At 36.3% G+C, this 25,478-nt stretch overlaps 2 protein-coding genes and 1 pseudogene across 2 annotated transcripts in view; 2 read left to right on the top strand and 1 right to left on the bottom strand.

The window, feature by feature from the left end:
• LOC131680043 (3'(2'),5'-bisphosphate nucleotidase 1-like) overlaps window positions 1–16,369 on the top strand; it is a 44,597-nt gene extending 28,228 nt beyond the window's left edge. The window contains exon 2 of the mRNA XM_058960773.1: window positions 15,517–16,369. Coding sequence (XP_058816756.1) covers window positions 15,517–16,206 — 690 coding nt within the window. The 3' untranslated portion in view covers window positions 16,207–16,369. The remainder of the gene's footprint in view (window positions 1–15,516) is intronic.
• On the bottom strand, window positions 16,354–16,965 carry LOC131680042 (uncharacterized; annotated as a pseudogene).
• Window positions 16,966–22,864: 5,899 nt separating this feature from the next.
• LOC131682869 (centromere/kinetochore protein zw10) lies at window positions 22,865–25,175 on the top strand. The gene is made up of 3 exons (XM_058964640.1): window positions 22,865–24,485; window positions 24,547–24,812; window positions 24,875–25,175. Exons 1-3 carry the CDS (start codon window positions 22,904–22,906, stop codon window positions 25,094–25,096), a joined length of 2,070 nt encoding a protein of 689 aa, XP_058820623.1. The 5' UTR covers window positions 22,865–22,903; the 3' UTR covers window positions 25,097–25,175.
• Window positions 25,176–25,478: the final 303 nt, after the last annotated feature.

Genomic DNA, 25,478 nt, shown 5'->3' with positions numbered 1-25,478 from the left:
TAATTTAAAGCATTTACGTTTAATGTGCCCTTTGACACCGCAAAAATCGCATATAACATTAGAATAGTCCGGACGTTGACGCACTTGTTTCCTACGCCAATCATCCGAACCACGGTTCTCCGAAAAATAAGAAAATTTATTTTTGTTAACGTAACCCAATCTATCTTTGATACTGTGGATCCGAGCTCTGGTTCCTGAATTACAGGGTGATACGTACGATCACGCAGCAAAACCCGATTCTAACGAATTCTGCGATGAATGTAAAAAGGTGATTTTTTTTCCAAAATGTAAACACAACTGTTGAATTTGTAGATCTAGGTCACCAACAGTCATTCAAAGTCTCTTTGGCCACACTGGCCACCATCGACGGATCCGGAAGCATCCAAATTCAGAATAACGGTTATATTGGTTTCTCGAAAATGGCTAGACCGATTTGATCAACTTAGTCTCAAATGAAAGGTGTTGCGTCCCCGGAAACCGATATTAAATGTCATCTCCATCCGACTTCCGGCTCCGGAGTTACTTACTTATACTAACCAAGTGTAATAAGAATGAAAGACATTTCCATAATGTTATATTGTACGAACCAGCTATTAAATCATAATTTGGAGAAATGAGAAAGGCACAATTGCACCTCTAGGTGGATTATAACAATAGAAAGGTATTGCAATTGCTCTGAAACCCGACTTTTTAACGGAGGCCCGGAGGGCCGAGTGACATATAGGGTGATGAGCCTATTTGCGCCATGTTTCTATTATCACCCTACCCATTTGAAGCCGTTGGTTAGAGCAGTGTCTGCCATCTTTGTTCAACGCATTGAGTCAAATGGTAGCGCAACAATAGGGGCACTCGATTCGAGTTTTCATTGTGCTCAAACACGAGAATTTTACTGCTTTCAACGCATTTGTGTTATTATATTGGTTCTTAACAACGAAGCAAAGCGGTTGATGTCAATTTTTACGCATTCTATTGATTGTAAGGCAAGAAATTATCGAATTAGTGAGGCACCTGGCTTAGTATGGTGAAAATAGGCTCATCACCCTACCATTCGATTCAGTTCGTCGAGTTCGGCAAATGTCTGTGTGTGTATGTATGTGTGTGTGTATGTATGTGTGTGTATGTGCGTCTGTGTGTGTACGCGAACACAATCTCACTCACTTTTCTCAGAGATGGATGAACCGATTTTTACCGATTTCCCAAATGAAAGGTGCAACGTTCCAATAGGCTGCTATTGAATTTCTAATGGATCCGACTTCCGGTTCCGGAATTACAGGGTGATGAGTACGATCACGCAGAAAATGTCGATTTTTAGAAATTCTGCAATGAATGTATAATGGTGAAAATTTTTCCAAAATGTGACCACAACTGCTTCGATTTGTAGTACTAGGTCATTAACAGCCATTCAAAGTCTCTTTGGTCACATTGGCCACCATCATCGGTTCCGGAAGCCCCGGCGGAAGTATCCAAATTCAGACTAACAGTCACATCGGTTTCTCGGAGGTGGCTAGACCGAATCAACCAAACTTAGTCTCAAATGAAAGATGTTGCTTCCCCGTAAATGGCTATTAAATTTTATCCCCAACCGACTTCCGGTTCCGGAGTTACTGGTTGTGGCGTGCGATCACATAGCAAATTGTGATTCAAACCGATACTCCGATGGAAGCAAAAAAGGTAAAAATTTCGCTAAAATGTCTCTCAAATAAATTAACTTTGCAGTTCTAGGTCACCGACGGCCAAACAAACTTTCGTTGACTACATTGACCACCATAGACGGTTCCGGAAGTGCCCGGGAAAAGCGGCCATCTTTCAAAATTTACGAACTCACATCAGTTTCCCTGAAATGGTTGGGCCGATTTTCACAAACTTAGTCCCAAATGATAGCTATATTATCCCCACAGATGTCTATAAAATTTCGTACGGATCGCTTATATGGGTCCGGAAATATAGACTAAATCGTCCGGTCACATATGAAATTCCCATATAAGCCGGAACTCAAATTTTTTTTTCCAAAGGGGGGACCCCATGAAATTTCAGAAATCGAATTCGTATTTTTGATGCCAAACATCTTTAAAATGCATGTAACGTCGAGATTTTATGTTATCTCGAAAAAATTTTTTTTTATAAAAATCGACTTTTTGGGACTTTGCCGATTTCGCACCTTTTTGCCTTTCTCAATAGAAAGGTATTGCAATTGCTCTGAAAACCGACTTTTTAACGGAGGCCCGGAGGGCCGAGTGACATATACCATTCGATTCAGTTCGTCGAGTTCGGCAAATGTCTGTGTGCGTGTGTATGTATGTGTGTGTGTATGTATGTGTGTGTATGTGCGTCTGTGTGTGTGTACGCGAACACAATCTCACTCACTTTTCTCAGAGATGGATGAACCGATTTTTACAAACTTAGTCCCAAATGAAAGGTGCAACGTTCCCATAGGCTGCTATTGAATTTCTAATGGATCCGACTTCCGGTTCCGGAATTACAGGGTGATGAGTACGATTACGCAGAAAATGTCGATTTTAAGAAATTCTGCAATTAATGTATAATGGTGAAATTTTTTCCAAAATGTGACCACAACTGCTTTGATTTGTAGTACTAGGTCATTAACAGCCATTCAAAGTCTCTTTGGTCACATTGGCCACCATCATCGGTTCCGGAAGCCCCGGCGGAAGTATCCAAATTCAGACTAACAGTCACATCGGTTTCTCGGAGGTGGCTAGACCGAATCAACCAAACTTAGTCTCAAATGAAAGATGTTGCGTCCCCGTAAATGGCTATTAAATTTTATTCCCAACCGACTTCCGGTTCCGGAGTTACGGGTTGTGGCGTGCGATCACATAGCAAATTGTGATTCAAACCGATACTCCGATGCACAGTGGTCCAGATCGCTAATTTAGGAGGAATTTTTACTTTCTGACAAACCTGTATAATTTAGCCGTATCATGTCTTAGGATGAATTTGTGTACTTTAGAAGATGCTTCTTTTTATTGGAATAGTTATTAGGGTGGTTCTAATTTATCTAAAATACGATAATAAACTTTTTACTGATGAAAGATAGAGCTCCACAGTCTTCCACAAAGTTGTAAAGTAACTTATTTTGAATAAATTTGTTGAATATATTAAAGCTCTATCTCTTTTAGTTTTTGTTATACAAGAAATTTTAAAAAAAAGATTAGGGTTTTCCTGAAAAAACGTTTTTTTAGTATAACTTTCGTATCTTTTACTTTTTGTTAACACAACCTTTGAACAGCTTCTTGAAAACTTCAAGCCGAGTATTTTTCTCCAAGACACCGAAGGTCTAACTTTTTTCTTTAAAAAGTTATGGACACTTTTCGTTAAAAAAATAGCCTATTTCAAGGCTCAATATCGCTGATGCGGGCACCTAAAATTGAATTCTGTTTCCACCACATGAAAGACCATACTTATTAGTATATTTGAGCAAAAATTGGCGAATACGATATTTTTTTAAAATTTGCAATTTAGATTTAAAGTTTGTAGTTTTGCAGGTTCAACGCATTAAAGCATTTACACACATATCGTTGTATTATGAAAAAAGCCACTTTCAAATATCATTCTCTCATCGCAGCAAGCTTTGCATAAGTGAAACGACTGTCAAAAAAGGTTTCTGATTTTATTCGTTTTAAATAAAACTAGTAAATATGGATATTAGTCGAAGAGAGTTGGCGAATTTGCTTATTTCTGGTAAAAAGACAGATGAACTGCTTAAGTTCATTACAAGTAGTAATCCAAATGTAAAATTGAGACTTGTTAGTGCTCGGAAGAAAATAAAAATCTTCATGTTGGAATTTAGAAGGTTGTGGATTCGGAGTAAGCGCACGCAAATTCGGTTTGAGCTGTTGCTAGAACGTATGTATGTGCTATTAACAATCATCAACAGCAAATTGGGAATTAACGCGGATGCTTACCGGAGTTACGCCGAAGATACACGATTGCTTTATGTACGCCTGTATGGTTGGTACGCTCTCTCACCAACCGTGCATAAACTCCTGGTCCATGGAGGAAGCATTATTCAACATAACATGCTGCCAGTAGGTATGTGCAGTGAAGAAGTTCAAGAAACCAGGAATAAAAGTATTCGCAGATTCCGAGAATTCCACGCTCGCAAATTCGATCGACTCGTCAATCTTGATGACGTTTTCAAGAGACTTCTTGTTTCATCAGATCCTATAATTTCTCTTAAATGGCCTGCGTTAAGCCAAACCGAGCTAAGCGCCATAATTTTTTTCGTGTATTTTTCGTACCAAAATTAATTTTTCGATAACTTATCATTTACATAGAAAGTTAAAGAACACTGGCTTGCTTTCGTTTGCTATTTGGGTTCCCAAAACATAACAGATATTAGAGTTCCTGGTGCTACATTGGATGCTGGAGCGATTTTAGATAAAGTACCTCAAAATGGCGCTTGGTCCTCTTTGGCTTAACACAGGCCAAATGTAAACGTCGAATTCAACGAGCACCGCTGGATATACCTGAAAATGCAATGCATCTACTTTTGAATTAATTGGCATTGAATAAATTCTCCTTATATAAATCATAAATTGTTGTCATAGCCAAATTATTTTTAATGAACACATTCTGTCTTGTTGATATGTAAGCAAAACAGAAAAGGAAATACAAAGGCTTTAGGCAATTTCTTTTATGTCGCTATGCGATAAAATTTAAAACTTTGGTTAGTAAATTTAAAATTACATGCTTAAAAAAAATAATATTTTCCAATTTTTGCTCAAATATGCTTAAAAGTATGTTCTTTTCTAAGGTTCAATCCGAACTTACTTTTATTTGCCCCAATCAGAGATAATGACATTTGAAAAAGGGCTATTTATGAGCGAAAAGTTTCCATAACTTTTGAAAGTATAAAGTTAGACTTTCAGAGTTATGAAAAAACGTGGATTGAAGTTTTCTAAAAGCTGTTCAAAGGTTGTTTTAACAAAATATAAAATTTCTTTCGAACATTAACAAGTCTCAATTTTACATTTGGATTACTACTTGTAATGAACTTAAGCAGTTCATCTGTCTTTTTACCAGCAATAAGCAAATTCGCCAACTCTTTTCGACTAATATCCATATTTACTAGTTTTATTTAAAACGAATAAAATCAGAAACCTTTTTTGACAGTCGTTTCACTTATGCAAAGCTTGCTGCGATGAGAGAATGATATTTGAAAGTGGCTTTTTTCATAATACAACGATATGTGTGTAAATGCTTTAATGCGTTGAACCTGCAAAACTACAAACTTTAAATCTAAATTGCAAATTTTAAAAAAATATCGTATTCGCCAATTTTTGCTCAAATATACTAATAAGTATGGTCTTTCATGTGGTGGAAACAGAATTCAATTTTAGGTGCCCGCATCAGCGATATTGAGCCTTGAAATAGGCTATTTTTTTTAACGAAAAGTGTCCATAACTTTTTAAAGAAAAAAGTTAGACCTTCGGTGTCTTGGAGAAAAATACTCGGCTGCAAAGGGAAAAGCATTGTACCTTATGCAACCGAACTGCACCCCAGGGGCGTGTGCTGTGCTCTTACGAGCCGACTGCGTTATGTTCTTTAGATTTGCAGAGATCTATTCTAGACATCTCAATAGATGTATTTCATTTCTACTGTTCTGTTTACATATCTATAGTTTTATATATTTTGCAGGCCGCTGACAATAAAGTTGTAATTTTGTGATATTTAAACTAGATTCTCGTTGGATTTAAAGAAAAATTGCCATTGCTTTGTTAGTTTTATCAAAATTAATTCATCTTTGAATTAAAAAAACGGTGGTAAAATTTTGGTGGTTTAATTCACAAGCTTACATATCTGAAATACAGGTGCCGCTGTTTTAGTTTGGCTATTTACCACTAGGTTTCGCTACTAGTACCTCTAAAATATTTTGGCCGATGAATTTTTTGGTGGTTCACCCAAGTCCAAGCACTGACAGATACAGCGATGTCAACCTTCCAGTTTAAACTGGATTCTTCCAGTTTTTTTTACTTGATCCAGTCAAACAGACAAATGTGTAAATCGTCCAGTTTTTTTAAAATATTGTCCAGTTTTTTTCCCAGAGGTGTGCGCCAAAATTATTTCCTCACTATTTGCATTACAATCAGCGTTACCAACTTTATTTTCAAAAAAACCTGAACCTCTCTTTAAAAAAGACTGGAAAAAACTGGATGCCCGAATAACCAAATTTATCCTTGCAAAAGGGAATGTAGTTTAGGGATGCAAAGTATTTTAAAATAAAATGGATCTATTTTTAATAAAACAGGATGCTCAAATATGAAGACAAACATTCAATATGAAAACGTTCAGCTATTAGACAAAATAAGAAAACAATTCTCATATAGCAGCGAATTTCTAGTTTAAGATAGTATAAAAGCGATCGCTACTATTTAAATATAACTTTTAGATCATTTCACATTACAAGTTTTAAGAAATTTGAAATGTTAAACGAAAAAATTGGTACCTTCAAACTAACGCACTATGCCATGTGTAATTAACAGACTAAAAAAACAATCTTCATTTTAATTAACAATATCTGCTAATCTTGCACTCCATAGCATATCAATTTCTAATGACACATTCCAGCGTTAGGGGACAACGTTTGCACGCATCTTGCAACTGTTAACAGCTCGTCGTTTGAAAAATCCTACGATGTACGCTCAAAAAACTTAATTGAATACTTTAAAAGTACTAACACAACGATAATGTTATGAGTTCGTTGTTCTCTAGGTTGTCCTTTCTTTTTGAGAGGTGAAAATGTCGCGTTAGGGGACAACAGCGCAAAAAATTGATTTTCCAACCTACAGTTGTATTTATCAAAAAACCTGCTCTGTCTCGAACTTTAGAGCATCTATTTGTTCTAGAAATTTGATCATCGATAGTCACAGAACAATACTGTATACTTAGATTTTCGAGTTTTTAGGAAATTTTTTTCGCAACCGCTGCGAACACTGCGTTAGGGGACAACACCAAAATGAACACAAACGGTCGCATATGAAGTGTTGTCCCCTAACGCGACTGAGGAATTTGTTGAAGCTCAAACAAAGCGATGTATATTACCTCTGAACCTGTGAATAACTCAAAATAAAGATTTGAAATGCCAAACCAGATGTATTTCTAGTTTCACCTTCATGTGTTTTATTAAGAAATCAAATTAATATGAAATGAGAACAGGACACACCGCATACCACAGTGTGGCGCGGTATAGAAGAGATTGTAGACCACAATCACCACTTTCTGATGGATCGAAAAAGGTGGTTTCAAGTAGTTTTGGTAAGTTTAATATATTATTGACATCAGTGGCGGATCCAGGGTCTTGGGGGTCCGGACCTCCCCCCCCCCCCCCGAATTACATATTACATATTGTACAATGAAAATTTTAAAGTCGAAATATTGGACCCCCTCCGAATTTTTTTTCTGGTTCCGCTCCTGATTGACATAGGAAAATATATGAAATAAAATTAACTGTTTCTTAGGGTGACTCAATTTTTTTATTTCGTTCACCAACTAAGTTTTTTTCATGTAAGTTTGGTGCACTGACTTTGTTTTTTGACCTTATAAAATCTTGAAAATAAAATTTACTGTGAATTAGTGCAGATAAAATACGCCATAGGGTTGTTCAATATTTAGTTTCTTGTAACGTTACAAATACACAAATGTGACTCAGAAGCAATTCAACAAAGGAAAGACTGTCAAACGATTATACTCAGTCGAGCAGATATTCTTTTTACATATTGTATATAATGTTGTCGCGAAATACGAGGAACACGGTTGAAAAAAAAAATTCGAAAGAGAATATCGCCCTTCCAGTTCATCCTCTGGCGTTTGCACAACTGTTTCTACTCATAGATCTGCAAAACGACACTTATTAGTGATGATTGCGGAAATTAATCGAAATGTAGCCGTTTTACGCAATTTTTGGAAAAGAAGGGTAAGATCCAGCTTTTTGAAAATTTTGATATATTAGAGTGCAAAAAAATTCGTTAAAAACATTCACACAATTGCGGTCTTATGGCTTGTTATTGAATAATCTAAATAATGGAAAACTGGAGAATTTCGTAAAATTGTATCTTTTATTAGCGAATTCTAAGAAATGCGCTTCCTCAGGATAACAATTTGAATTTAACGTATAACAACATAAAAAAACTGCATTAAACTACGATGTTTGGTTCATGTTGAAGAAAATCTATCCCGAAAAGACAAACCGGGTTAGTTCCAAGTGGTCAATAAATAACCCGCTAATTTGAAAGAATGTGACGACGAGTGAGTGTTATTCCCTATGACCAAATTCTTCCACCTATGACACTGCATGGCTTTTGCTGAAATAGGTTGGTTATATCTTTTATGTCCATATACTGTTCTGTAGGCTCTCAAAGTAACTCTGCAGAAGGATTTATCGTATTGCAACGGAAAGCGTCAGGGGACAACACTTCAGTGCACCCCTCTGAATGAACGATTCCAAAGCTTGTTATATACAAATAGCATATTTTTAGAAAGGTATTGATGAGTACTAATAGCTTCTAAAAAGATTTCATAGATAGCGTGCTTTGTTTTCATGAAAAATTGAAAAAACTTGATATTTGCGTTAGGGGACAACGCAAAAATGGTCAATTTTTGCCCCCCTTGTATCCGATGATCAATTCACTCAATAAATCTGCATCCGAAGATGAAATCTTTGTACAATATGTGAACAATAAAATGGAATTTAAGATTATTCCAAATAAATTTTCTTACAAACCTGTCGGTGTGGTACGGAAAAATCAATTCAATTATTAAAAACGAGTCATAAATGTATTACTGGTTTTCATTGACGACCGTCACAAAATTCTTTTAAAAAATTTCTACATATCTATGTTTTGGGAGCCTTAAACCTACACCAACATATTTCAGAACAACTTTTACTTATATTAGCACATTTATTTTCATGAGGTAAGCGATACAAGTGCGTGGAATGTGTCTAATGTGTATTGAAATACGACAGGGTGCAGCAAAATATGGTTACTGAAAAACAATTTCCCTTGTTCCCTAGAGAGGTTGTACTCTTCACAATTTCATTTATTTTATTTTATTATTTATTACTAGTTTATATAGTAAACTACTACTGTAATTTACAGTAGTAGTTTACTATATAAACTAGTAGTTTTATTTTATTATTTATTACTAGTTTATATAGTAAACTACTACTGTAATTTACAGTAGTAGTTTACTATATAAACTAGTAATAAATAATAAAATAAAATAAATGAAATTGTGAAGAGTACAACCTCTCTAGGGAACAAGGGAAATTGTTTTTCAGTAACCATATTTTGCTGCACCCTGTCGTATTTCAATACACATTAGAAATTGATATGCTATGGAGTGCAAGATTAGCAGATATTGTTAATTAAAATGAAGATTGTTTTTTTAGTCTGTTAATTACACATGGCATAGTGCGTTAGTTTGAAGGTACCAATTTTTTCGTTTAACATTTCAAATTTCTTAAAACTTGTAATGTGAAATGATCTAAAAGTTATATTTAAATAGTAGCGATCGCTTTTATACTATCTTAAACTAGAAATTCGCTGCTATATGAGAATTGTTTTCTTATTTTGTCTAATAGCTGAACGTTTTCATATTGAATGTTTGTCTTCATATTTGAGAATCCTGTTTTATTAAAAATAGATCCATTTTATTTTAAAATACTTCGCATCCCTAACCTACATTCCCTTTTGCAAGGATAAATTTGGTTATTCGGGCATCCAGTTTTTTCCAGTCATTTTTAAAGAGAGGTTCCAGTTTTTTTGAAAATAAAGTTGGCAACGCTGGACAGATAAATGGTAAACAAACGATAGGCTGTCTAACCTAATGTGGTTTTTGTTTGAGGCGAAACTGAGTCAGTTCCTAACCCCAACTGCTGTCAAAACGTATGAACTGACAGCGGTTGGGGTTAGAACCTGACTCAGTTCCAGGTTCAAGCGAAATCGCCATAAGGGTGCTTACAGAGTGGCCGCGAGAAGCTGAGCAGGGGCTGGCACTGACATTAAAATGCGAGAAACCTGCTAGCAGCATATCAAATGGAACCTGTCAGAGTAAAAGCAGGCAGTCGGCGCCGATCCGCTCAGCTTTCACTCTGACATCATCCCTTTGGTTTGCAGCAAGCAGGTTTCTCGCATTCTAATGTCAGTGCCACCTCCTGCTCAGCTTCTCGCGGCCACTCTGTAAGCACCCTTATTAGGGTGCTTACAGAGTGGCGGCGAGAAGCTGAGCTGGCGCTGGAACTGACATTAGAATGTGAGAAACCTGCTTGCTGCAAATCAAATGGGTGATGTCAGAGTGAAAGCCGAGCGGATCTGCGCCGACTGCCCGCTTTCACTCTGACATCATCCCTTTTTTTGCAGCAGGCAGGTTTCTCGCATTCTAGTCAGTAACAGCACCAGCTCAGCTTCTCGCCGCCACTCTGTAAGCACCTTAAGACAAGACCAAGAGGCTGAATGTTTTGACGTTTCTTTGAAAAATGAGTGAAGCCAACATGGAGTTCTAGGCGTTCTAGGCAAACCATTTTACACATACCACATTAGTAGTTTGTTTTCCTTCAGCTGTCATATGTAAAACTGTCAGCCAATTTAATCATTTGAAATAGCTCGCATAAAGTATTTATAATGGTGCTGAAATGCTCTTTGTCGCTGTAAAAGTCATTCCGAAGACGTACAATGCCGGTTGGTCAGGTTCCATCATGGAAATAATCCGACTGAAAAGTTATTTTCGATTTGTTTTTCTCCACCTATGACAGGTGGAGGAAAACAAATCGTCGAACACACAAATACAGTTACAAATTCCATATCAACATTAGAATAGGGCTAATAAGATTTGTAAACAAACTTTTGTTTTGCTGATTTCTCTTAATTTGTTATATTTTCAACACAGAAGACATTTGAAATTGATTCTACCAAGGGTAAAGATGTTGATTCATGTATATCTTTCATGAAATTCAACTCGACAGCGGAATAATGAGCGAAATAAGTTTGTTTACAAAAATCTCATTAGCCCTTTTGAAGAATTGTTATTGACTAATCTATGTGGAGTGGTGTTAGTGCGAGATTGAGGTTAAATCGGGTAGTTTTTTTGCCAAATGAGGTTAAATCAGATGGCGAATTGAAAACATAGCGTTATATGTATGTTGTCTATACACATTGCAACTGTGTTGGTGTCCTAGACGTCAAATAAGTCAATTGAATTGTCAAGTACTCTATAAGCTGGCTTTCTGGCTCGGCTAGTTGTCAAAAATGACAGCGAACGCGCTTTAAGCAACGTTCAAAGAGAATAGTGAAAGAGACGAAGAGTGAAAATCAGTCAAAACGGCAACACTCCCCTTACGATGATTTCAACACTAGAATTTGGCAACCGTTTCCAAAGGCAGCACTTTAAATGACTTCTATTATATTGTCGCGCTTATAATAAAATCTCACATTGCGGGCGTCTGAAAGGCGCATCAAATATAGCCGCAGTTACTCCGCAAGCAGATTTCAGTGAAGCTTTATTTTTCTGCCAGCTGTGTGCTTTTCGAAAGCTTCGAGGAAAAAGCTGCCTATAAATTTATATAGGCGGCTGTCACGCGCCTATCTCAATTGAGCTTTCATATAATCGCATATCGAGCGATTATCCTGCTATGCACAATATTTTGAAAACAAACCTTTTGTCGATCGTTGGATTTGTTTATCAAACGATGCGCATTTCGAAACAAAGAGATGAAATAATTCTAAAATTTTTTTTTACTCATACATAGACTCTAGAATGCACCTTACAATCACGATTGCACTAAATTCTGACGAAAATTCAAATTTTTTTTTCATAGATTTACAATACTTATCTCCTCCAACTCAGGCATGAGTAATGTTTATTTACATTGCACGATTGGTCTGCTCAATAAGGTATTTTTGGCTTCACACTATTCGTCTCTTTTCCTATTCTCTTTGGCAACGTTCACATTGCTACGAGCCAATGTTGTTAAATCGACCTGAAACTTTTTGAATGCAAACAAATTTCCTTTTGATGTGCTTAACTGATACTCAGGTTATAAAAGCGTTCGGATTTTGTGGGCTTTAGACCTAAGACAAGACGTGACAATAGGGGGGGGGGGCGTTTTAGTTCCAGTTTTACATCAGAATGGTCCAGCTCCTGATTGGTTGATTCTGACTTTTTGCACCGTACGCAATGTTACTGCAGGGATAACGAAATGATGTTTGGCAGTGTTGCTATATTTATAGGTAAAGATTGTCATTACTTTTGACAAATAAGATTATTATCGTTAAAAAAGTAAAAATGACTAAATTGAACTGAAATTGTGCGGCAGAGCGAAACAAATGATTATCATGCATTTACCGTATACGTGGTTAATTAACTTTAACAAAAATACGATAGAAACCACACCAGAATCTAAAATTATTCAGAAACCGGCTTCATCAAACCTTACTAAACACCCATGACATGGAAAATCGGTTCCCTTCATCAATATAGTGGATTCAAGATAAAAAATATTGTCGGCATATAATAAATTAACAAGACTCCATTTTCATTAATAAAAATAGCACCACTGTTCAGAAGATTTCGGCAGGGTGAAAATGTGCAAAAAGAAGAAGGTCGAAGGAAAAATAAGAAGCCGATTGTCACGTCTTGTCCTGTCTTGTCTTAGGGTGCTTACAGAGTGGCGGCGAGAAGCTGAGCTGGCGCTTATGCTGACATTAGAATGCGAGATGCGAGAAACCTGCTTGCTGCAAACCAAAGGGATGATGTCAGAGTGAAAGCTGAGCGGATCGGCGCCGACTGCCTGCTTTTACTCTGACAGGTTCCATTTGATGTGCTGCAAGCATCTCGCATTTTAATGTCAGTGCCAGCCCCTGCTCAGCTTCTCGCGGCCACTCTGTAAGCACTCTTAGATCTAGAGGGATTCAGCGTCGTTAGGGCATGTTTAGGAACATTTTGTTCAGAGAAGCCAGATTTGCAGACAAGTCTGCAAATTGGCAGACTTTTAATTTAAGCTGCAGATTTTTTCGATGGCGCAGATATTTGCAGATTTTTTAGTTTCGTTGCAGATATTTGCAGATTTTTTAGTTTGGTTGCAGATATTTACAGATTTTTGAATATAAAGGCTTTTGGTTACACTAGCTTTCCTGACATTTTTTGTTCTTCCCAGACTTTTAAAATTATTATTGCAGACATTTGAAAAAAGTACCTGGCATCAGAGTTATAAATGTTCAAATTCATTGAATGAAAATTGATCATATTCAGCCGCATTCATTTTCAATATTCAGTGACGCAGCTGAAAACGTCAAACGAACAAACCGCCCATTCATCCATACAGATTTTCATTCGTCTCCGATTATTACACGAAACGACCGTGCAGCAACGAATTAAACGCATCAAATAAGCCCCTGGCACAATCTAAGTGATGATGATTGTTGTTTCATGTGTTTTACCGGCATTTGAAAACATTTTCCTAGATAATTACTGAAATGAATATATTGTACGATATTCAACTGAATGAATAAGGATGGATATGTGCATGAATATTTTTCTATTCACCGCGAGTCGCGTCAGGTTCATTTTCAGACATCAAAAAAGAGCTTCGATTATTTTTAACTCTGCCTGGCATCTCTGATTTTATTTTATATAGGAGTTTCAAAGTAGAACTGGAACTGAAACATTCACATCCCCAGTTGAGTTCTTGTCGGCCGGTGTCACGAACACCAATGCAGTTTGCTGGTTGAAAACAATCTCATTTACTCTTGCCGTCTTTGTTTATTATTTTCCACCAGATAGTGATGTAGTGTTTGTGTCATATGACGTGTACGTACATAAGCCGTAGAAAAGTCTGTAGAGCGTTTTGTTTTATTATTTCGAACAGTTTTGTTACAAAATTTAAAACTGTTATACGAAGCCGTTCTATTCGTTGCTCATTTTAAAACACGTTTAGAACTGTTTTAAATTCATGAAAAGTTTTCAGCACAGACACTTAGAACCGATAGACTGGGGAAAAATAAATTTTAATGCAGTAACGCTAAAGACATGGCGAGACATGAATTTTGAACTGAATAGAACACCCGCTAAAACTGCTGCTGGAAACAGAGAGTTCCAGATTTAAAATTTTCAGTTTTATATAATAGAACTGTCAGAGCATATTCAGGAGTGTTTCAGTTTCAGATTCATAATTTTGACAGTTCTATAATATAAAACTGAAAATTTTAAAACTAGAACTTACTCTCTCCAGCAGTAGTTTTATCGGATTTTCTATTCAGTTTAAAATTCATGTCTCGCCATGCCTTCAGCGTTACTGTATTCAAATTTATTTTTCCCCAGTCTATCGGGTCTTAGTGTCTGTGCTGAAAACTTTGCAAGTATACTCTGTTCCAAACCAAAGAGAATAGAGAAAGAGACGAATAGTGTGAAGCCAAAAATACCTTATTGAGCAGACCAATCGTGCAATGTAAATAAACATTACTCATGCCTGAGTTAGAGGAGATAAGTATTGTACATCTATCAAAAAAGAAATTTGAGTTTTCGTTAGAATTTAGTTCAATCGTGATTGTAAGGTACATTCTAGAGTATATGTACGAGTAAAAACAAGCTTTAGAATTATTTCATCTCTTTGTTTCGGAATGCACATCTTTTGATAAACAAAACCAACGATCGACGTACGGTTTGTTTTCAAAATATAATAGGAGTCATTTAAAGTGCTGCCTGAGGAAGCGGTTGCCAAAATTCTAGTGTTAAAATCTCGACTAACATATGATTAGGGCCTTAAAGCCAAATTCATCTTTTTCGTTTTATTGCATTAATAGCATCCTTATTCTTCATTCTTTAAGCTATTGTGAGTCTATAATCGAAAAAATTCATCAAAATTATGTTATTATAATTTACAGTAAACGGCGCACAATCCATATTAAGCGAGTGGTTTTCACGCCCTTTGTTTCAGTTTACGGCTTAGCTGCATTAAGTGCTTGAATTGGCATTCCGGACCTTTAATTTTTGTTCTTATATAATCTTGTGAGTTATTTTAGGAGGATTTTATTATTGTGTAGACTTTATTGATGTCGATTTCCAACAAAAGAATTATCCTATCAAATGTAAAATATGTGAAATCCTAGGTGAAATCTGTGCTAGTTCTTTTTTTCCTATTTTTGTAAATAATTGTTATTGTCTGATTCTTCAAACAATAATGGACTTCTTGCATCACTATTATCTTTATAAATAACCTGTGCAACATTTCTAACAAAAAAACAGTAAAACCAAGTAAAACTTTGTTATATATATTGAATGGCTTAAACGTGCTTACGTTATATTTCAAAGTCAGTCAAGGGCTCAAATTAACGGCTGTAAAACCAAAACAAAGCAAACATGTGAAGTAAACGGCGCAAAGCAAAGGACTTGAAAGCCAAATAAAAAAATTTGTTTTGATTTGGCTTTCAAGTCCTTTGCTTTAAAGGTAGGTTGTGGTTAAATTTAGACTCGTTTCATGTCCTTATTTCATAAAAATTTTAGGTTCCGCACGATTGGATTATTCCAGACGTCAACACAGAATTTCTGGAACGTAACTCTTGCCCGGAAGCATTGAAGCAGGTGAAGGAAACTGATCTGGTTATTTGGGTGGATCCACTGGACGGAACGGGCGAGTATACGGAGGGTTTTCTGGAAGGAGTTATGGTGCTCATTGGCATAGCGGTCAATGATCGAGCCGTGGGAGGTGTAATTCATCAGCCCTATTTTAAGGCCGATACGGGTGAGCTGGGTCGGACAATTTGGGGAGTACAAGGAATTGGTACCGGTAGATTTACACCTAAACGCCCTCCAACCGATCGGTTCATAGTGACCACAACTAGATCCCATTCCACTGCAGTAGTTCAAGCTGCTTTAGATGCTTTATCGCCGGACGGTATTCTTAAAGTGGGTGGAGCTGGGTATAAAGTGTTACAGCTCCTGGAAGGAAATGCTCATGCACATGTTTTCGCGAGTGCTGGTTGCAAAAAGTGGGATACCTGCGCTCCGGAGGCAGTACTCGAGGCTCAAGGTGGAACGTTGACAGACATTCTGGGAAGGCATTATCGCTACGGGAAGGATGTACGATTTCCGAATGCTTGTGGCGTACTAGGATCTGCCAGTGGCATTGCTCACAAAGACATACTAGCCAAGTTGCCGGACAGTGTGAAACAAGCGATGAACAAAACAGAATAGATGACTTGTTCTAATAAAGGTTCTAGTACAATTAACCGTTCTAAAACACCTACATTTATTGACACCATTAAAAAGATACCAGTTCCGGAATCCCATAACAAATTGGCAATTATTTACAGTTTAGATTTAGGTTTCTGAAGCAGCGCCCTAAGGTCTCCTTAGAATTTTACCACTCAAATTTTTCGGAATTTCTGCTATGAATCGAACACCTCCATCTCTTAGCCGGTGAGGTTCTATCCGCAACGTATTTTTTAATTCTTCTTCACTGACTGAAACATCATCCTGTTTAACGACAAAAGCGAGCGGAAGCTTACCAGCTTCTTCGTCTGGCAGACCAATCACAGCTGCATCTTTCACCTTCGGATTAGTCAACAAAATTGCTTCTATTTCGGCGGGTGGTACCTGGAAAGCTTTGTACTTAATCAGTTCCTTCAAACGATCTACAACATAGAACTCCAGATCCTCGTCATAGTATCCAATATCGCTGGTGTGCAGCCAGCCGTCCTTGGCAATCGTTTCTTGAGTTGCTTTATCGTTCCCGATATAGTCCTTCATGATTTAAAGCAAAGCTCTCCGTGCTGGTTCGGTCCCAAGGCTTTTCCGGTCTCCGTTTATTGTTTATTATTAATCGTACGATAGCCTGTCAGTTTAGTACTATAAATCAGGTCAAGGAATTATTTTAAATAGAAGTTATACATAGGAAGATTAATAGGAAGATCAATTACCTTGGCTAGAATATCGTTGGCTTAACCATATCATCTCTTCGGTCCACTCATCACGAAATTCTTCCCGAATCTTTCGAATATCCGGGAAAAGCTTCAAACGCTTGGTTTATTTTGCCGGCACAGTGTTCTGCACAAGCAAAGTACAAAATGATATGGGACCTGGTTTGTACGTGTTACCACCACAGAACAGTGAATCAGGCAGTAAAACCGCATTTGACCATACGAAAGCAATGGAGCACCAGGGATAAAGCATGACCATTTCGATCGTTGAATCCTTCAAAGATTCAGATCATCGTCCAGAATATCATTCAAATCCGGGGTACATTAAGGAAAATGATACTGATAGTGACTCAGAAACCAAAGAGAACGTAACGGTTGAAGGATTGACTGAGCAAGCACTTTCGGAGTATTTCGAACCATTTATCAGACTTCGATGCTCCCATTAACTTCGATATGGATATGGAATTTTTTTTATTATTTTTGTGCCGTTAGCTTGCGGCTCAAAAGCCAAAACAAAACAAACAAAGTGAAGTGAACGGCGCAAGGCAAGGACTTGAAAGCCAAATCAAAACAAATACATTGATGTTAACGGCGTGGAGCAAACGGCTGATAATCCACCAGGGATGCCGGCAGTGCGCAAAAAGGACGTAAATTGCATTTTGTTTAAAAAAAGTGGTGATATGTAATGTTTTGCTTCTATTTCGTATTTTGACGTGAAAGATTAACGTTTTATCTACCAAAGAGCGACATTTTTTCATTAGGATCAATAGACCACTTTAATTAATGAATAAAAAAAGATATGCTAAACTTCAGTCTCATTTTTCTCGGTTTGACATCATTGGCTTTACGGCCCTAATCATATGTTAGTCGAGAAATCATCATAAAGGGAGTGTTGCCGTTTTGACTGATTTTCACTCTTCGTCTCTTTCCCTATTCTCTTTGTTCCAAACGTGTTTGAAAATCAGCAACAAATAGACCGGCGTCGTATACCAGTTTTAAATTTTAAAACAAAACTGTTCGAAATTATAAAACAAAACGCTTTGCTGGGGATGTGAATGTTCCAGTTCCAGTTCTACTTTGAAACTCCTATACAAAATAAAACGCTCCTGAACATGCCCTCATAATTATAAATCTAAAACTGAAACACTCCTGAACATGCTCTTAGGGCATGTTCACACGAAGCAAACTAAAGCGGCCCTTACACGTTCAATATTTTCGTCAATACCAGTATTGACGATATTGTTACAATATTTCAGTCCCGTTTGAAATCCACATCGTCAATAATTTTTTTTCCATTACACGTACAATACTTTTGTCAATACACTCAAGTATTGACAAAAATATTGAACGTGTAGGCCCGCTTAAGGGAAGAGAAGAAAATCGCGTAGCCAATTTGATACAGTCCTAACCTCAATATTGAACCAGCTTCTGATTGGTTGTTTTGCCAGTCAAGAGCGTTCATAATATTTTCAAACGGGATGAAAAACAGTGCTGCTGAATTTATTTTCGCTACTTTTCATACACATGAACATTTCATGCAAATTGAATAAAAACCCTGAATGACGATATAACTACATGTAATGTTAAGAGAGACACGAATAAACATAAAATTCAATTTTCAAAAGCAGCTAGTATTGTGAATTCTTGACAGAAGGTCGATATTTCAGGTACAATTAGTTTCAGCAATTGTGAAAAAACATGCAAATGGAATCTGGCAACGATGGATGCTTGTTGTCTTTGGAATAACGCACGGCAACGAAAAACTACCTAAAATTGAGTTCCTTTGACTCAATCTCGTGGTATCGTGGGGGAACTTAAAATTACCCAAGTAACCACTAAGCACTAAAGCAAGCATTATATTCACCTTATAACAGCTTTTCGATGCTCATAGGTTCTATACAAGCTTTGCAAATGTCTATAAGCTTTATACAAGCTTTGCTAATGCTTGTAAGCACTGCGAATTTTAAGCATTAAAACAGGTCGTATATGGGTATATGAGGCTCTATTGTAAAGCTTATAAACCTTATAGCTATAAGCCAGATACGGTAGTCACCGATGCCATTTTAATGCCTGTTATAGTCGACATTTCCAGTACTCTAAATAATAAATTCCAAATCAAAACAAATATGATATGAGACACATTGTAAGCATAGAAAACCTTATCAGCTTCCGAGGTTTGGGCATGTCGTCGTAAACAAATTAAAGGGCACAAAACCTTCGAGCCATAAAATGATATGGAACATTGCGATGATTTGTTTCAATTTAGTATACATCTGATGATAGTTTAAATAATATGATCAAAACCTTGCACCCAATTATAAGTATAATCACAACAAAAATCTCTCAATTTAAGAACGCCAAATATCAGTAAGATTAGCCAACTCCCAAATGGATCAAACGTCAAGCGCGCTGGAGCAAAGTAACTTCCAAATCTTCTAAAGGCAGAAGTTCGAGCCTGGAACGTACGCTATACTGCAAAAAAATCAAACGGCGCATGCGACAGAAAGACCTTGAAAGAAAGAACGACAAAAAAAGTTTATTCTCTGTTTTTGTTTCGTTTTTTTCCAACCACCGTTTTTTTCCAACCAACCCACCACAAATTGTTTTGACATATCTCCATAGGCGCGGTGGAAAAGTAGGAGTAGGTAGTATATCAGCCGAATGTTTCGCCAAAAGTGGCCTTTAAACAGCACTAAAGTACGATATTGAACCTATAAGCTCTGCTATCATTGATCTATAAGCGACTATAGAACCGAATTGATGCCATTTTCATGGCTTAGTGGTTACTTGGGTAGGTAAACTGTGTTGAAGGTAGTTTCCATTTAACCACGGCAAAAATTACAACTCATCGATAGGTTTTTTATACTCAAATTTAAGTTGAATTTACCTAATTTTGAGTTCACCCCAAACAACTCAAAAGTACCTTCCTCTACGGAAGACTTCGACTGAGTCGAATCTCTCTTTTTGTTTTTGACAACACTAATGAGTGCGAAAGCGACGCACAACTCAAAAGTAAGTTAAAAGAACTTATTCTGCAGGTTGTTTTATTTAACCGTGCGACAGGGCCTGGTAGATAAAATTAAGAAGAACAAGAAGCCTGTTGTCGTCTCTTCTCTTAGGAAGCAAAGAGAATAGTGAAAGAGACGCAGAGTGAAAATCAGTCAAAACTAGTTATCCTCTAGGAAGAGATATGCGAAGACGCCATCTTGAGCCAGCTTACTGTCAACATTTTGAGCCAGTCGATCATTATTTGACTGCATTGGTACAATATTTTTGGATAGTAATGTTTTTTTATTTTTGTTGATAAACATTAGACAACAAATTATAAATAGGCGCTATTGTAAGTTGAACTTTCCTGACAAGAATAATGCTGTTCAATTAGGGTAACCAACCTATATCCAAAGGTAGGATTCCCGGCGGAATCGTCGGTAATACCTTCTATCTGATTTTTTCCAGATGGTTGCGTTGCTGGCAGTGTTGCTTTTGATTGATCTGAAGAGATGATTTTTTGTCCGAAAGCTACCGCATGGTATATTTTATGCATCTAATCTATCTTCTTGCTTACGTTGTTCGATAGGGTCAAGAATGGTTTTCTGCGGGAAATAGATCCATCATCAAAAGTTTGCTTTTTTGTTTTTCTTAAGCTCCTATAACTGCGTAACGTGCGAATACACAGGAACGGAGTTTTTCTTTGCAGTATTCTCTTCTTATTATATACATATTTACTGATTTTTGTTTGAATAATACTTGCGCTACATAGCCGCAAAGAATCCAGCAACGGGAACGCCGGAACTCGAAAAATTCAACCCATTTATCGCGTAATGCAGCATCCTTCGGGTACCGAAAAAAAACTTATTTCAGCTATTAGAGCGTAATTACAAGGCCGATTCGCACAAAATTTTCCAATGCACTTCATTTCTTATTTTTAAAATAAACGTTATGATAATAAAGTAACGCAAAACTTGGTTCGCAATAAGTGATGCTAGTTTTTTATCGCGATATTTACCGTTGCTAGTTTGCCTTTTTTTCCTCCGCATATCTCTCCCTAGAGGATAACTAGTCAAAACGGCAACACTCCCTTTACGATGATTTCAACACTACACTGCAAATAATCTACACATATTTTCAAAGAGATTTCACACATAAGTTTCAAGTTTCAAGCCACACTGAGAATTCAAGAACTTTCCCTTTGCCCTTTAATAGAATTACACTTATAATTTAAGTGTGCCGCGCAATGATATGATTGACTGTCATCAAATTTAAATTTTAAGTGTCAGGGTATTAAATCATAAATGTTTTGCCCATGGAATCCATGGTTTTGACAAATGCGGCAGCATTAAGTGTTATCACAATTAAATGTTAAAAGTCAGCGTATTGAATCAGAAATGTTTTGCTCATCACTATAAATAAGGTACACTTTCTTTCGAAGAGATTCGACACATAAGTTTTAAGTTTAAAATCACGCTGAAGACTCAATAACTTTCCTTTTGGTCTTTAACAAAATAGTACACTTAAAATATAAGTGTGCCACCCGATGGCTTGTTCGACTGTCATCACATTTAAATTTTAAGTGTCGGCATATTAAATCATAAATGTTGTGCCCATGAAAACCATGTTTTTGACAACTTTGGAAACATTTAGTGTGAAGTCCATTATAATTTCACTGTTCCACAATCAGTCTCAAAACAAGCGGAAATACCTAATTGTAAGTTTTATAAACATATTTGGAAGATTTTGGATGGTAAGTAAATGCTGAAAATGTTTGCTTGCATTATTTATATATAAGCTTGTATTTGCAGGAAACGAAATCGATGGTCCATGACTTTACAGAAGATGATTTTTTAACTTGGAGGAAGCGATGGTTAGGTGTTAATAATATTTGTTAATTGTAATATATGTAAAATTTGTATAACATTAACATACACTGAAAAAAATCCAAACGTTAATTCTATTTGCTTCAAACCGCTTAAAATTCATATGAAGAAGAAATGCTATTGTTATCACGCGCGCACATACCTTCTATGTGTGAACTGTATAAACTATGTATGCACACATATAAGTTATATGTGAAAATTGTTATAGAATGGGGTTTTATGTGCCTAATAGTTATGAAATGTGAATGTAAGATTAATATTTCTTGTAAATACACACATTAGGTTTATGTGCCAGCAAATAGTGTCTATATGCCTCCGTTAATTGCAAAAATCTATGTGTAAAATCAATAGGCATAACGTTTACTTTTTTTGAGTGTACGCATTCTTTCTTTTTTTACAGAATGTATTCAGTTAAATTCAAATAAAAAAATATTTAATGAACCAAAAAAAATCTTTAAATCATTTAGATACCTATGTTCTTCCATTTAAAAATCAACATATTTTTGCATGACTTTTATAGGAAATAAGATAATATTCAAGTTGATGCAAACTTAAATTCTATATGAATTATATTTAACAACCGTTTGTCAGACACTTAACTTGAATGAACCATGCATATGAAACATAAGTGTCTGACACATGAGATCTAAGTGTCAAGACAGATGCGGCAAAATTAAGTGTTGAAAACTTGAATTCAATGTGCGGATTATTTGCAGTGTAGAATTTGGCAACCGTTTCCAAAGGCAGCACTTTAAATGACTCCTATTATATTTTGAAAACAAACCTTTTGTCGATCGTTGGATTTGTTTATCAAACGATGCGCATTTCGAAACAAAGAGATGAAATAATTCTAAAACTTGTTTTTACTCATACATAGACTCTAGAATGCACCTTACAATCACGATTGCACTAAATACTGACGAAAATTCAATTTTTTTTTTGATAGATTTACAATACTTATCTCCTCCAACTCAGGCATGAGTAATGTTTATTTACATTGCACGATTGGTCTGCTCAATAAGGTATTTTTGGCTTCACACTATTCGTCTCTTTTCCTATTCTCTTTGCAAAAATCCAACTTTCAAAGCAATAAACAATATGGATGTGGAAATCGTGAATGGAGAGATTGATGCTAAAAAGGAAATAATAAACATTATTTCAAAAATTAAGGATTATCAGGAAAAAGTACAGGAAATATTATCTAACTTTTACGATGATTTTCTGCCAAATTGCTACGATAATGCGAAGATCATGAATAACGGAAAGATGCTTGAGGAAGAGATCAACAAGGTTGTAGCCTTAGTGAATCAGGACACCGCATGGAATCTTCACATGACACAAGAAAGTATGCAACAGCATCGTGAAGAACTTAGCGAATGTATCGCAGCATACAAAACATCTTTTAAACTCCAGACAATTCATGGTCTATTTGAAATGATTCCACGAGCTGCAGATGATCACCAGAAGTTATTACATATTATCGGAAAAATCAAGTCGCTCCTCAACGACGCGACTGATTTAGTGTTGCCGAAATTAGAATGCTATCAAACGATAAGACTGCGATATCATGAAGAGTACCAAATCGTACTGTTTAATTTGAACAAAAAATTTGAAACACTGATACAGCTTAATGAGAAGCCATTTCAAAACACAAAATCGATCACAATTAGGATAAAAAAGGATGGAGATCAATTGCATCAAGTAGTAGTAGCGTTAGTCCACACAAATTACAACGTCAACAAAATGTGTAAATTTTTATTGGACAACGTTTTTGAACCAATTATTTCTAGACCGGTGTCACTATCGTGTAATGAGAATGATGGTGATTTTGTGACATTGCAACTTTCGTACCAGCTGAAATCGAGCGAAGAGCTGCGACCAAATTACAAAACAATTTTTCAACTGTTGATGGAAACCTTTTATTGTCTTGGGCATATGAACATAGTGATATCTGAACGTCAATGCATATTCTCTATCATCGCCAAATACACGAAAGGAAAAATTTGTCGCTTATTAATTGACAATTGCTTGCAAAATGATATTCCCGATACTATCGATGAAATGAAAGATTCTACTATTGTAGATGCCGTCAAGGAATTTAATAAATTTCTCAATGATATGCTATTCTTGGACGGTGAAAATGATAATGTTTTAGACGAATACGCAAGCAAAATTGGACTACTTTTCCAGAAAAAGTTTTGCGCTCACATTGTGAACAGCGCTTTGGACATTATGAAGAAAGATCTACATGATATGGTTCTTGTTGAAGAGCGAGAATCGCATTTTTCGAGTGGGTCGGACATGTTTGCAAGTTGTATGATATCAAAAAGTACGATCGAACTAAAAAAACTGTTAGATAAAATCTTATCTGAAACATTGACTTGCGAGAAAGAGCTTTCAGATCGTCTGACGAAGTGCATCGCAATAATTCTAGAGCGATATACTATCGAAATTAACCAAAACCACCAAAAACTTCTTCAAAAGATTCCCCAACAGACAGCTCTTTTTCATAATAACTGTATGTACCTATCATTCTGGCTGCAAAAAAATTCTAGTAAATTAGACAGCAACTACTCATTCATGCTGATTAGTAACGCACTACGTGACCAGGGTAGTAAAATATTTCACAACCAACTGAAGAATCAACGAGCCATACTGCTACAGTCTCTAGAAGGATTTGGTTGGTCTAAATGTTACATAAATTAATTATTCAGTAATAAAAAACTCCCTCTGTATTCCAGATTTATCCGAAGGAACTGTTGAACTTGGACCAGAACCACAAAAAGCCGTTCGGCAGTGTATACGGCAACTTGATTTGCTAAAAAGCGTTTGGCAGACCGTTTTGCCAGAATATCTTTACAACGCAAGTATCGGTGGGCTGATGACTACATTTTGTGCCGAGCTTATCAAACGTATCTTGAACTTAGAAGATATTACCGCTTCTCTAGGAAGTGGTCTTGTGGGAGTAATCACCATAGTAAAAGAAAAAGCTCCTTTACTTTTCAGGGTAATACACACACTACTCAAACCAGCAACTATTCTATAGAACTACATAAATTCTTATTACAGGACCCCACGGATATTACGTTCACGACAAAAAATTGGACAAAACTAATGCAGCTTCACAAGATTCTGGATGCATCACTTGTGGAGATCACTGAACTCTGGGCTGAAGGGAAAGGACCTCTTACGTTGAACTACAAAGCCGATGAAATAAAGCAATTGATTCGAGCATTGTTTCAAAACACGAAGCATAGACAGACTTGTCTAGCAACGATAATTCATTTGTGAAGAGTTCTAGCCATTACCAATTGTGCATACCCGTATATATCCAAAAACTGAATATATCATTATTAGGTTAACCAAAAAATCTGTAGAAAGTTATTCGAAAAATCGTCATTGATAGGTACCGAAACAATGGAATTTCTGTTAAGAAATTTTCCCAGTTTTTAAATGCGAATATCTTCCGTTCTGCTGATTCTACTACTATTTTTTTTTCAATTTGTTTATTTGATAAGGCACGTATGCGTTAGCTTAAAGGTGCCATTTTTTCATTGTTTTACATTTTGAATTTCTTAAAACTAGGGGGTTACACATTTCAATATTATTTTGTTTTATATAATGAAACTAAAAAAAAAAAAGAAAAACTTTACAGCTAACTTATACATATAAA

The sequence above is a fragment of the Topomyia yanbarensis genome, chromosome 2 (assembly GCF_030247195.1).
Source record: "Topomyia yanbarensis strain Yona2022 chromosome 2, ASM3024719v1, whole genome shotgun sequence".
Lineage (NCBI taxonomy): Eukaryota > Metazoa > Arthropoda > Insecta > Diptera > Culicidae > Topomyia > Topomyia yanbarensis.
This window is presented reverse-complemented; position numbering and strand designations above follow the sequence as displayed.

Excerpts from the sequence above, each read along its gene's own strand:
- LOC131682869 (XM_058964640.1), top strand. The coding sequence starts at position 22,904 with ATGGATGTGGAAATCGTGAATGGAGAGATTGATGCTAAAAAGGAAATA. Across the intron at positions 24,486-24,546 it reads ACAGTCTCTAGAAGGATTTG|ATTTATCCGAAGGAACTGTT; the intron begins GTTGGTCTAAAT and ends TCTGTATTCCAG. Across the intron at positions 24,813-24,874 it reads AAGCTCCTTTACTTTTCAGG|GACCCCACGGATATTACGTT; the intron begins GTAATACACACA and ends TTCTTATTACAG.